The 14156-nt window shown below is 52.9% G+C and overlaps 1 protein-coding gene across 3 annotated transcripts in view; it reads left to right on the top strand.

The window, feature by feature from the left end:
- RILPL1 (Rab interacting lysosomal protein like 1) overlaps positions 1-14156 on the top strand; it is a 41043-nt gene that overhangs the window by 22680 nt on the left and 4207 nt on the right. For all 3 annotated transcript variants that reach the window (XM_073881264.1, XM_025889682.2, XM_073881265.1), the window contains exons 5-6: positions 7193-7365; positions 9108-9200. In XM_073881264.1, the coding sequence (XP_073737365.1) occupies positions 7193-7365; positions 9108-9200 (266 nt within the window). The remainder of the gene's footprint in view (positions 1-7192; positions 7366-9107; positions 9201-14156) is intronic.

The following is a 14156-nucleotide window of genomic DNA, read 5'->3' as shown; positions in this document are numbered from 1 at the left end:
CTTGAGGGAAGTGGGAGGAACCTGGGAGGAGCCATGGTGTGTAGCTAACTGTGTGGATTCTAGAGCTGGTCTGCTTCAGTTCAGTCTAACCTGTTAACTACCTCCATGACCTTGGATAATTTATTTAGCCTTTCTGTGGCCCAGTTTCTTCGAGTCTAAAATGGGAATAATAATAGTACTTAGTGCCAGATTATTACGAGAATTAAATGAGTTACTTCATTTAAAGTGTCAACTGCCACAATAATCTGGAGGAGTCAAAAAAGCTTTTCGAAGGAAGTGACTAAAAGAATGAGAGTAAACAAGTGAATGGAGAGTGAGTTCCAGGCAGGGGAGTGGCACATGCAAAGGCCCTGTGGCAGGAGAAATTGCAATGGAATCGAGAAAGGATAAGGAGGCGAGGGTGGCTGGTATGCAGGGGAAGGAGAAGGAGGAAGGTCTGAGTGAGGTCAGAGAGATAGGTAGGGGCCAGTCCTGCGGGCCAGGTAGGCCACAGAGTGGAGTTTGGTCTTCTACCTGAGAGCACTGTGCTGAGTACTGTGGAGCTTCAAAGAGCTTACAACCCAGTGCAGGAGACAGACTTGGGTGCCTCCAAGTGGCGTCACACTTAAGGTGGGAGGGAACTGTCTTAGTGGTAAGAGATTGTCTTCGTCTGGGTTCCCTCGAAGCAGAGCTTGAGAAAAGGAAAATGGGCAGGAGATCAGAGGCATGAGACAGGGGAGAAGGAAAAGTGAATTTGAGTGTGTGTTATTGGGGCTGCGGTGGAAGCTCAGTCCTGCTGGGACCTCTGAGAAGCACAGAGACCATGTCCCAGAACAGTCTTTCTGGAGGAGAAAGGCTTGGAACATAAATTTATCCGCCTGCACCTGCCCCCAGTAGCTGAGGGTAGCCCCCAGGGGTGTCATCTCCCTGATATTCCTGGGCAGAACTTACAGAGCAGATCTCAGGGCACGAGTGGGAAGACATGCAGTGTGTGCTTGAGGCGGGGCCCCATCTGCATGGGTGGGACTACACCACAGCTGCAGCGAAAATCCACATGGGCCCAGGGCTGCGACATGAGGTGCCAGAGGTGTCTCCCCTGTAGATGTGCCCCCCCGGGGGTGGGTGGGTGTCAGCAACGCAGAAGTAGGACAGTTACTCATGATGGGGGTGGTGTGCAGTTTCATGGAAGAGCTGTCCCTTCAGCTGGATGTCAGTGTTCACAATGCTAAGATTTTGAGAGGTAGATGGATGATGGATATGCTGCTTCAGAAAAGCATAGTGGACTCTTAGGGAAAAGCTCGGGGCTTACTCTTTCTTCCAGCAAATACTTACTGACTGTTTCTTGTTTGCAGGCACTGTGCTAGTTTCCGGGGTTACAGGTCAGGGAGGTAAGACAGATGAGCTCACCACCATCAGGTTGGCCCAAGTGCCAGCACAGTCAGTAGGTGTCTTTCAGGCCAGACGCTTCTAGGTTCTCTGAAGGACAGGAACCTGGGATACAGTTAGGGAGGTAAGGGAATGAAGTCTTAAAAGGGAGAGATTAGGGCTAGTTTTTGGCCAAAAGTGACAGAAGCCCAAATTAAAATGGGTTTAAGGATTTAAAAAAAGAAGTTTTGGTTGTATAGCTAAAAACTTTGAGTTAAGGATGGCTTCAGGTATAGCTGGTTCCAGGTGCCCAAATGATGCTATCAGATGTCTCAGCTTTGCTTTCCTCTGTGTTGGTGTTGTTCTCAGGTAGGCTATGCCATATAGTGGCCCTTGGTACTCTTATCAGCTTAGCAACCCCAGTGAAAAGAAGTTGCCTCTTTCCCAAATTCCCAGCAAGTCTCAGGAAGCCCTCTCCTCAGCCCATCACTGAACCAGTCATGGTGGCCTGAGGTCTAGAATTTGCATAGTGTCCATTCCTGAGTCATATGGCTACCCCGCGTGGTGTCCATCCATGCCGCATGCGCTGAGAGTGGGGATAGGGGCATTTCTCCAGAGGACAGCTGCAAGGACTCAGCCCCGAGAAGTACGGAAACAGATGCAGGGCAGGCAGAGACACAGCTGTCGCCTGCAGTGCCCGGAAGGCCACACACACAGCTCTGGGCAGTGGGGACTGTGGATCCCTCCACAGGCTTCGGCAGGGGAGTAATGGGATCAGCTCTGAGTTTATGGAGGACAGTTTGGGCAAGGAGGTTGCTGATGGCAGAACATGGCTGTTGGGAGCCCTTTGCAATAATCCAGGCAAGAAAGCAAGGGCTGGACCAAATCTATGGCAGTGGGATGTAGGGGATGAGGCAGATGCCAAAAACAACCGCTAGGCGAAGCCTGCTCCCCTGGTGTACCCCTTCCAGCCTCTTGTGCCCCATGAGAACTCAGGCCTGTCTCCTCCTGGGCAGGCAGGGCTCGGTCGAAACCCAGGTCCTGAGGACGCCACCCCAGCCACAACACTCCAAGCCCTGCTCCAGATCTATTTAGCAACAAGGACAGGGACATGTCACACCTCCTTGGCCCGCCTGCCTGTCTGTTTCAATTCCTCTTGCTGGAACAGGGGGCGGCGGGGTGGGGGACAGAAATGGAGGAGTAAAGTCAGGTAGCAGTTATAATTAACCCACTGAGCTGCTTTGCAGAGTCTCTTCCCAAACTCGGGGTGCCTTTGCTGGGTTTGACTCCCGCCCTCAGAGCTGGGTGGAGTTCAAGTGCTTGTCACTCAAATAGGGAAGCCGCAGGCCGTGGGGGCTTTCCACCTGCAGCTGTGTAACCTGGGGCTCATGCATCATTTTGGTGCTCAGCTTCCCGTCTGATAAGTGAGGGGAATGAGCTTGACTCGGTTCAGTAGATCAAATAGTGTGGCTGGGATCGAGGGCCATGGGATCGGAGGAGGGCACAATGAATTCTCAGTGGGAAGCAAGGGCAGGGCAAGTGTTCAAAGGCATTGAGAGGGGTCTTATGGGATGGGTAGGATGTCTGGGGTGGAATGTGGGGTAGGCCACTCCAGCCAGGAGGAAGAACGTGAGCCAGACTGGAGAATGAGCAGGTGTGGCTGGGGTGGTGGGTTAGTCCTGGCACGAGATTGGTAAGAGGAGATGGGAGCTATGGAGGGATTCAGAGCTGGGGAGGAGTCCGTTCTCATCAATGCCTAGATTACTCCGGTTCTCCCCACTGATTCATGCCATCCTTTCTGAGCTATATCACTGTCATTTCACTGTGATCTCCAGTAAACAAAGCTCCTGGTATATTTTTATAACATAGTTATTGAGATATAATTCAATTATTGAAAGTATACAATGCAACGGGTTTTAGTATATTTACTCTCTCATACAACCAACACCACTATCTAGAACATTTCCATCACCGTAAAAAGAAACGCCGTACCCACGAGCAGCCCCTCCCCATCTCTGCCTCCCGCAGCCCCTGGCCACCACGAATCTATCTTCTGTCTCTACGGATTTGCCTGTTGCAGACATTCCAGGGAAACGGAGTCGTGGGACATGTGGCCCTGACCAGCTTCTTCGTTCAGTGTGTTTTCTCTCTCATCCAGCTCCTTATGTTTTCACATGGAAGCTTCCTGCCTTTCACAGGTAGACACAGAAACTCCTAAGAAAATGATTCGGTGGGCTCCCTGTCTAAAGGACTTCATATAAAATCAGTAAGAAAACTGACGTCAATGGTTACCTACTTGACATCTCTGCCTTACAAATTCTGATATCTTAGTGTGTGTTTGTTTAAGTGAGCGGGGAAAGCAGATGGGGCCTAATGGCTGGCGTGTGAAGCCAGGTTTTCTGGCTGAATGTGTGCATGGTGGGCCTAGAAGTTACCGGGGGTGACCAGGGCACAGTCACTCCCTGTTGGTGGGCCAGGGGCTGTTCAGAAGTATGTTCGAGGGGCTGCCGGAGCATTGTGGCCTTGATGTGCCCAGGCGGGGGGAGTGGGTCCAGGAGGCCAGGCCTAAGGACGCAGGGCCCTGGTGGAAGATGTTGCCTCCATTTTGGCCACTCTGGTCCTGCTGCTTGTCAGCGGGTTCTCTTGGGCCTCCTGGGGAGTGCCTGGGGCCTCAGGGCATCTCCCTCTGTGCCCAAAGTGCCTCCGGGGACCAGAGGACAATCCTCGATAACCCCAGGCACCTCCATGGTCCCTTGTGGAGGAAGCCTACCTAGAAGACCCACTGCCGATGGGCCTGATTTCCGTGTTGGAAAGAGCCTTTTCAGTCTCTCTCCCAGGACAGGCCCGTCCAAGGGCACTGCATTAGTGCCTGCTGGCTTCCAGGAAAGCTGCACTCCCAGGCAATGGTCCCGGAAGTCGGGACTTTCTTTGCAAACCTGTCTGGGAATCCCCCAAGCTCTAGGGCATCACGTTGCTACCCTGATTGAAGAGCCATCCTTCCTCCAGAGAAAAAGACCTCAGGCCTGAGGAAGCCCTTCGGTGTCTTGGGTGCTCACAACCCATGCGGGTACGCAGAAACCGGCTGTGTCCAGAGGGAGTGTGTGAGCCTGAGGTTTGGGTCCATGGCCTGGCTGCCAGCGCCTATGGGGCCCAGGCACGAAAGGAAAAAGGGGTAGAGGCTGAGCAGGCATGGAAAGAACACATAGAAGGCAATAGCTGCCACGTAGGACCAGCCCAGTGTTACCATGTGGACCCAGTGTGACCCAGTCTTTTCAGTATTTTTTCCAAAAGGAAGCCCAAAACCCAAACTTTAGTGTGAAATCCCCCAATATAAAACTGTTGGAAACTAATTCCAAAAAGTTCTAGAACACAGTGAAGGCCAAACAAAATGTGTGTGGGGGCTGGTCTGGGCCCAGACTTCCTGGTGAACTCCTACACATTCGTCAAGACCCCATGCACAGAAACCACATCTGCAGTAACGTCTTCCATGATCCTTCCCAGTTAGAGTTTGATGTCCTTGCTCCTCTCTTATCATCTGACCCTGTAAGCTTTCCTGTGTGTCTCTTCCTTCCACTCCCACCGAATTCATCTCATCAGCTCAATGCCCAGCAGGCACAGAGTTGATGCTCAGTGAATGTTGAATGTTTATCAAGACATCCAGTATTTATTGAGACAGCCATTTACTTATGGAATATTTATTACAGACCTTCAGGGATGCTCTGTGGTTAACCTGGGCAGGGGAAGAGAAGGGAACTGGTGTTAGTGCCTGCTGTATACCAGCTGCTTGATGCACGGTCTTGGGTAGAGGACCCCGTCCGGCTCTGTGGCTCTGTAGGAGGTGGACGCTGAAGACGAACCCTGAGGACACAGCCCCCCTGAAGGTGTGTCATCAGCAGATGCCTCGAGTACCTTCTTGGGACGTTAAATCGTCCAACATTTCCTCCCCTACTTCTTGGGTGGGAGCCCCACTCCACTGCCCATCTGTCAGGTGTCCATTTTCTACTGCAGGCACATGCCTCCCCTGCTGGGCGACTCTTCTGTCACCTGATCTGCCCTGGGGGGTGGTGTCTCCTTTCAAGAGTCCTTTCCCAGAACAGCCCATCCTGACTTCCAGGACACGGGCATCTCGGCTCTCCCTTCCTGGGTCCTTCAACGGCCTGCCTTGTGTCACCATCTGGGTCGGAGTGCCTTTCCCCCTGTGCTGCTGTGGGGGTTTGGCGGGGGGGGGGGGTGTCTCTTTTTCAATCCCATATTCCCGTTCCAGAGCTTCCCCATTGTTGTCCTGAACTTGTGTCCACTCCTTCCAGTGGATGATGGGATATCGGCGGTTCAAGGGTGTCAGGAATGCCGGGAGAGTATGGGCCACCTGCAGATCTGGCCAACTGACTTGGGGGCAGCTTGCAAAAACTTCCTTGCTTTCAAACAATGGGGGAAAAAAATACAAGAGTTGGCAAGGATGTGGAGAAGGTGGAACCCTCCTACGCTGCTGAGTGAAAAGTGGGGCAGCTGCTGTGGAAAACAATTTGGCCATTCCTCAAAGAGTCACACATAGAGTCACCATGTGACCCAGCAGCTCCATCCCTAGGTACCCACCCGGAAGAACTGGGAACAGGTGTTCAGACAAATCCTTGTGCACAGATGCTCGTGGCAGCACTATTCACACTAGCCAAAAGGTGGAAACTGCCCAAATACCCATCAGTGGATAAAGGATACACAAAACGTGGCATATCCATACATGGGAATAGTATTCAGCCATAAAAAGGAATAGAGCCCTGACTCCCTACAGCATGGATGAACCTTGAAAACATGTTAACTGAAAGAAGCCAGGCACAAAAGGAAACATACTGTATGATTCCATTTATTCGAAATGTCCAGACAAGGCAAATCCATAGAGACAGAGCGCAGATGGTGGTCACCAGGGGCTGAGGGTGGGAGGGATTAGGGAATGACTGTTAATGGAGTTTCCTTTGGGGGAGATGAAAATGTTCCAGAACTAGACAGAGGTGGTGATTGCACAATGTTGTGAACGTACTAAATGCTACTGCATTGTATATTTTAAAATAGTCAATTTTATGCTAAGTGTATATTACCACAGTTTGGGTTTTTTTCGGGAGGGGGAACCTTCTTCCTGTGAGAAAGAGGGAGGACGGGGTTTGGGTCTGGCCTGGGGCAGGTGACTTAGCATGGTAGTATCCATCTGAGTGACCTGCGTGGAAGAGAAATGCCCTGCATCTCACACCTGCTGTGCTGCTACCTGCCCCTGCCCCCCACCCCACCCCGGGCTTCCACTGACCTCCAGAGCACAGATGCCCTTAGCCTTGGGGGAGGAGAGGGCTTGACCAGAAGGCCAGTAACACATAGGAAAACATGTGACTTAATGCCAGACGAAAAAGGAAGAGAAAATTGTGCATGAGCTGTGATTCTAACAACTCTGGCTAAATTAGCAATGGCCTTATTAGCAATGGTCTTAGTAAGAATATGAGGCAAGAATGTGGGAAAAGGAAAGCAGATTGATGAGGGTGGCAGCATTTGAGCCATGCTGTTTCTTCTCCTTGGACTTCTTGTAATGTTATTTGTAAGAAGACCCTGAGTCAGGTGGGGAGGCACCAGGACAGCAGGTCTAGCTAGTGAGAAGGCGAACAAGGAACAGGTGGCCGCTGGCTTTCATCTCCAAAGGGACACCGACTGCACAAACGTGAGCACAGGCCGCCTGCGAGTTCTTAAAATAGCGCCCCCGGCAAGCTGCAGAGGCCCTGGGAGGGTGGGAAATTCGGGCTCTGGCAGGATGTGGAGGGGGCGCTGCTGGTGGCCGCCAGGAATTCATTAGCAGCATCTCTGCCTCCTCCAGACGGAGCCAGGCGGGGAGGAGTGTGCCTCGGAGGCGGAGAAGGTGGCCATGGATCTCAAGGACCCCAACCGCCCCCGGTTCACGCTGCAGGAGCTGCGGGATGTACTACACGAGAGGAACGAACTCAAGTCCAAAGTGTTTCTCTTGCAGGAGGAGCTGACGTACTACAAGAGGTGAGCATCCCCGGGAGCTCCCAGGCTGGCTGCTTTCTGGGGTTGTAGGTCTTGGGAAGACAGGGATTGCACGTGTCTCCGTTCCGGGGACCCTGTCGGGCCAGAAGGACCTACACACACACCTCACAAGCCCTTTCTGAAACCCTTAGGCCCAGGTGCGTTTTATGATTCAGAACTTTGCAGCTGTGAGAAAGGAATAGTCCACAGATGGTGTATAGATAACATCCGCCCCCAGGATGTGGGGCAGCTCCCCAACATCAAACACGTTAATATTTTCACAGCAAAAGATGTGAATGTTCGTACTAAATGGGATAAATAACCATGATAAGCAGGCTCATGAGAGCTCATTTCACGTTCTGCCACCAAATGAATGACCAAAAAGTGAATTTTCATTTTTAGAGCTTTTTGGATTTTAGAATTATAGATGAGAGATGGTGGAGCCATACAGCCTAAGTATTTGTTCGTTCAGCCCACGGCCAGTGAACTCCTTGCATTTACTGGAGCTGCAGTGTCTGATGTGGTAGCCACTAGCCCTGCGGCTATTCACATTTCAGTGAGTCCAGTTCCTCAGGTGTGCTTGCCACATACTTGTTCAGCTTCATACACACTATCCCTCTACTGGTTTCTTAAAACAGTCCACACTTGTTTCTACCTCAGAACCTTTGCATATGCTGGTCCCGCGGCTGGGAAAACGTTCCCCTTGGCTCTTCTCATGGTTGACTCCTGGTCATTCAGGATTCAGGTCAGGGGTCACCTCCTCAGAGAGTTTTCCTTCCCTGTTACCACTCATCCAAAGGAGTGCCCTGTTCCAGTCACTGTCACTTTACTCGCTTTTACTTTTTTTTTTTCATGGACCTTTACCATCTTACTTTAATCCTATTCATTAATGTGCTTGTTTTATTGTCTGTTTCCATAACAGACTATGACAACATGAGACGAGAAAGCATTATTTGTCTTGTTCATGGCTAAGTTTCCACGTTTAGAATGGAGCTTAGCACAGAGTAGGTGCACAACAAATACGTCTTGAATGGAAAGCCAGAAGGAAGGACAGATGCACCAGCTGTGGTCCCTGATCCAGTAGGGAAAATAAGAGATGCACAGAAGATATAGTACCACGTATTTTTATTGAAAACCCACTGTATGCCTGGCACATAAGAAAGTTCTACTGATACTGTGTGCACTGGCTGTTCAAAGGGAGAGATCACTTCTCAGGGATGGGGTAGAAATCAGGAAGGCTTCATGGAGGGGGTGGCATTTGGACTGGGCTTTCCCTAAAGGATAGGGTACTGTTCAGGTGTGGGAGATGTTGAGGGGTGGGTGCCATATTCCAGATGGAAGAAACCACAAAGGTATGGAGACAGCATTTGTCAAGGACAGGAGACAGGAAATAGTTCTATGCGGCTAGATTCTTCAAAGGAAACTGAAAATTGCCTTTTTGAGATGTGGGTTCCTTTCCTGAAATTCTTCACATTTGACCAACTGGGCCAAAGAGACCACAGGCACCCCCATCCACTGCCTCCAGGGCTGACCCCTTCTCTTAGCTGGCCATGCCCATTGCTAAGAGGCCAGACCCCCAGGCAGAGAGACTGCTGGGGTACAGGCCACTTCTGCCGTCTTCCTCGGCCCCCTATCCTGTTCCCAGTGTAAGCCCTCCCAGGCCATCAGACAAATACCCTTCTGGAATGTTCCAGCTCTCACAGAATTTTCGACTCTCTTATCTCACGCCTCCCAACTCTCTGCAGTGAAGAAATAGAAGAGGAAAATCGAACACCCCAACCTCCACCGGTTGTCCACCCGAGAATGTCCCCCCAGCCGGAGTCTGGGATCAAGCGACTGTAAGTGACATGCTTCTAGAGTGTGGGGCTGCTCGCGCACAGCCAACCCGGTGGTTCACACAGCCTCTCACTTCTGGGCACCTGCTCCGGGGCCAGGCTTGTCACTAACCACCTCCTGCTGAGACAGGCTTAACCCCGGAGCACGTGGGGCCTGGCGCTCGACTCTGAGTTCATCTCTGCCCCTGAATGCTGAGTTCCTCCGGGGGGTGCCCAGGCAAAGAGGTTTGGGTAAGGCTGAGAGGATGGAAAGGGGGTGGGGCCTGTGGCTGAGGTTCAGGGCTTGATTGTATCAGGTGGGGCATGTCTCCGGGCAGCAAATAAGGCTGGCGGGGGAGATTCATGCATCCGAAGGGCCTGCAGCCCCAGCTTGCAAAGGCCTGGAATGGGCCTTGGTCCACCCCATCTGTGCATTTCTATGAATTCCCACCCTCCCGTAAGAAAGTATTTATTCCTACATAATCCATGCAGAGTCAGGCCCTGTTTGCTATGGGGAACACACAAGAACGAAAGAACTCAGCCTTGCATTCAACCAGACTTAAAGCTACTTGAGTGGTTCTCAAAGACCCCTTTGAGATTCAGAGAGTTTGTAAGACCTTCTCCCTGGGGGAGGAGAAAAACCACACATACAGCTGTGCATGCAGTTTCAGGTTTGTTGACCGTTGCAGCCCTTCAGATAAAGGGTGAAAAGCTCTGGTCTGGTTGGCTGTGGTCTGCTAAGAGCCTACTGTGTGCCAGGTACCATTCCTGCAGAGAGATGAGCTCATCGAGTCCCCACCATACCCCTGTGAGGTAGAGCCACTGTCATTCCCATGTTAAAGCTAAGGAAACTGAGGCAGCTGCCTAAGGACATTCAGCTATTAAGAGGCAGAGCCAGGGTTCAAACCTAGGCAGCCTGGCCCCAGAGCCCACATTTCAGACCATCTGCACATTCACACCATTGTCTTGTAGCCTTATTATCTCCCCCAAGAGGGTCTTCCTGGCTCCTGGCCTTCCAGCTGTACCCACGGCTTATTACAGAGGAGGCCTCCTCTCTTTCTCCCAAACTCTGGCAGAAGCTTTGTGAAAGCAGGCGGCATGGGTTGGAAAGCCACCGGGAGCATGTGGGGAAAGCAACTGGGGTGTTACTTGGGTGCTTCAACCTTTAAAAACCAGTTACATTGGGAAATTCTTGGCTAGCTCTGACCCTGTGAAGTGACTTGATGCTCAGCGATGGTGGATGGCAAGGGCAATGCAGAATGTGTGCAGCCCTGTGACTGCCCGAGCCTCTCCTCTTGGGAGGGGGTGGTGGCCCTGTAGAGTGTGCTGAAACTCAACTCAGAGTAACTTAAGAAAACTGTTGGCTAAGGAACCCAGAATTCCCAGGCCAGGCTGGCTTCAGGCTCAGCTGGATCCAGGCCTCGTCATCAGGGCTCTGCCTCGGTCCCTCCACCTCTGGCTTGGTTTTCCTTATGTGGGCTGTACTCTTGGACACGCTGTCCCCCAGGGTGGCAACATGGCAGACATCAGCTCAGGCTTCTACTTTCTTTGCTCTGAAACTCCATTGGGAAGAGAATTTTCCACAGCAGTCATGGAATCGAGTCTCATTGGCTCAGACCGGGTCACATGGCCTCTCTGCCAACCACAGAGCAGTGCATCCATCGGCCAGGTCAGGGTCTCCTCCTCATGCCTGGGGCTGGGACAGCTCTAACTCGGTCTGGTTCCGATGGACTGAAATTAGGGGACGGATGGGCCCCACGCAGATTAGAGGGCTCGTTAGACAGAAGGAATGGGCGTCCACTGTAGCCTAATCATGGGGGAGGGGGTCTTTCAGGCTCAATGTATGATGGACTCAGCACCCAGGGAAACTCGCCTTCGGGTAGGGTTTCTCATCCAGTGCTAAGAAATGGGATTGACTTTGCTTAAAACTCTGAGCCATCTGCCAGCCCCACGCACAGGTAAGGATGAGCATAATCAATTTTGTGTTTCAGCAGCTATCACTTTGGGTGAAGAGCTGGGGGAGCGGAGAAAAAGTTCATGAGCCCTCATAGTCCGCCCCTGGGCTAAGGAGGGGCAGGACCAAGACACCATCCCTGTGCTTCCTAGAGCCGTTCATTGGCACGTCTTTAAAACTCAGGCCTTTTTAGCATCTTCACGTGTTCCGCATGCACAACGCCTCCGGCACTGTAATTCTAAGACATATGCATTTCTAAGCCTGCCTTCCAAAGCCGGGCTGTCCTGATTTTGTAGTTTTCTGCTCCAGCCCCCTTTCCTCACAGAAAGGCAATTAAGAGTTGGCTTTTGCAAATCCCCAACTGGGTAAAATCCAGAGGCAAGTAATCAGAATGAGCCAACAATCTTCTTCCCACTGGTCCTTCTACCCACACCTGAGGAAGCTGTGGTGTCAAATCCTCTCTTCCAGATTGTTTCACAAAGGATGCTTGGCCCTTCTCCCCTTTAGTGTGGCCTCTTTCTGCTCAGCAAGACCTTGGGCTCTGAGCCTGGCAGTAGGAACAGCTGGAACTGGGGAGCCAGAGAGAGAGAAACAGAGGGAGAGAGATCAGAATCCCCCGTCCAGGGGGTGCAGGTGGCCAGTCCCGTGGCCACCCCAGCCTTCTAACGGACGACTGGATGACCAGGCTGGCACAAAAGGCTTTTGACCAGCCCAGGCAGGACACTGGTGCCTTTGTCCAGCTCGGCTGCTGACTGGGGCTGCATCAGTGCGGCCCCTGAGCCCAGAGCCAGGGGCAGGAAGGAATCTTCCCTGGGGGCTGGGGCAGGGAATGGCGGTTCTCAAGATGATTCCATGCCTACCTCCCTTTCCGTCCCTCACACCTCTGGCACCCCTTAGGGTCCACTTGTCCCTTCGCCCTTGCTTTTGTGGCATATTAGTCACACGGCCTCTCCAGTACAGGTCATGGCTGCTTTCCAGCTCAGCTTCACGCCCTTGACCGGTTTCCTCCATCCACCAGCAAGTGAGCAGTAACTCCCATTGAGGTTTGAAGGGGCTTTATTCATCGGCTCACACCACCTGAAGTAAGGTATCATCCACCCTGGCAGAAACTCAGAGCTGGGACGATGAGCCCCATTTCTCAGATGCGTCACGGGCCCGGAGAAGCCCATTGACTTCCTTTAGAGCAGACCACTGGGAAGGGTCAAAGTTGGGCTTTGAACCCATGCCTTCTGCCTCCCGCCTCCCCTCCCCCATTTCCTCACCCTGTGCCAAGTCTCTAGCTGCGGGCGGACTGCCCAGTTCCCTTATCGCTCAAGTGCACCGCAAGCCAGGGACGTCAGTGTCTACGTTTCTGGGCTGAACTGGTGAAGGGAACCAGAAACTCCTGCTTCTGGTCAAAACAGAAGACGGTCCAAGAATAGCTTGTGACCGAGCAGCTGCTGGCCGGAGAGTCCAGGTTGGCACCGCCTGGGAAGGTCACGAGGGAGCACAGAGTGACTGCAGTGTTGTTCCCAGTGGCCGCCAGGCACCAGCGCCCCCCTTTGTGTGGTCTGCGTCTCTCGGTCCCTACCGACTCACACACGGCAGCTTTCTGCGGAGCTGGGGCCGGAGGGCTGAGTCAGGGGGCCGGGGGGGGCGGGGAGCAGGGACAGCCACGGAAGCGATGGAGCAGAACAGCTGGTCACGCACCGGCAAGGGTGGCCTTCGTAGTAGGCGGCCCCGAAGCATCAGACAGTCATGGCAACAGCGCATTCTGTCTCTGTCCTACCCACCGCCCTCCTTGCTTCAGCCCAGAAATAGCTTCTTCACAGCCGCCCGTTGCACCGCCTGAAATGCCACCGTCGCAACTTCATTTGGATTGAGTCTTCTAGAAATCCTCAGTGGGGAGGAAGTAGGTAAAACCAGCATAAACGTTCAACCGAAACAAGCCAGCCTTTTTCGAGGAAGGGGCTGTCCCTGTGGAGGAGGTGGTTCCTGCAGGGAGGCACCTGGAATAGGAAAGAAGGGGGCCACGTGTCCAGAGACACATTCGGTCAGTCAGCCAGAACCCTCCAGGCGTCCCAAGGCCCCTGGGCACTGGTCTGACCCCTGATGGGGCCCCAAATGAAGGCAGGCAAACATGTCACCCTGGGTCTGGGGCCACCCTGCCCGATGACGGTGTCTTTGGGGGTTCCTGCTAGGCCGAGAGGGGTTCTGGTAGAGGTCGGTGCAAAACCGTGTGGCTTGGAGCCCCTTGACAGCCTGGCCTCAGGGGATTGGGCCCATTCATTTGACAAAAGGTATCCCCTTTTCTCATCACCACGAGAAGATACCCATGTGGGTTCCGCCAAGATGCCAACTCCCAGCTACTCCATGAAGTGTATTGGAGGTAAATCCAAACACAGATAATCCCCAGCCTCATCTGAGACAGTCATTCCTCTCTCTTCCCAGCCAGCATCTTAAAAAAAAAAAAAAAAAAATCGGAGTTCAAAATTAGCTCTGGTGGCTTGACTGGAGTCTCTTCATCCTCCTTGCCAAGACAGGAGACTGATGAGGATTCACTGTCAGCTCTGACTTACACAGGCAGGTGGCTTATGCAGGCTCTCTGCCTCAGTTCCCCTGCCCGGGCCACCCGGGCCACCTCATCTTCTGCCCTGGATGCCCCCTGGCTGCCGTCTTTGGGGCGCGGAGCCTGCAGTGTGTGGCAGTCGGAGGAGACGTGCTGGAAGACACCCGAGGGTGTCGCCACTAACCCACAGCAGGTTTGGCTCCTTCCTTCCCAACCCCAGGCCTGCTTTTCAGCCCTGAGGCCGCCGCAGTCAAGTATCACAAGCGGGGAGCCTTCCACAGCCCAAACGCTTTGTCTCAGGCCTCTGGAGGCGAGGAGCCCCAGACCCAGGTGTCGGCAGGGGCGGTTCCTTGTGAGGGCTGTGAGAGAGAACGTTTTGTGCCTCTTGTAGCTTCAGTGGCTTGCTGGCGATCTTTGGCCTTTGCGGGCCCGCAGAAGCATCGCCTGGACCCCGGCTTTCATCTTCACCTTGCGGTCC

The sequence above is a fragment of the Callorhinus ursinus genome, unplaced genomic scaffold, assembly GCF_003265705.2.
Source record: "Callorhinus ursinus isolate GAN/ISIS: 27379988/994484 unplaced genomic scaffold, GSC_fseal_2.0 scaffold41, whole genome shotgun sequence".
Taxonomy (NCBI): domain Eukaryota; kingdom Metazoa; phylum Chordata; class Mammalia; order Carnivora; family Otariidae; genus Callorhinus; species Callorhinus ursinus.
Note: the sequence above shows the minus strand (reverse complement) of the source record. Positions and strands in the feature narration are given on the sequence as shown.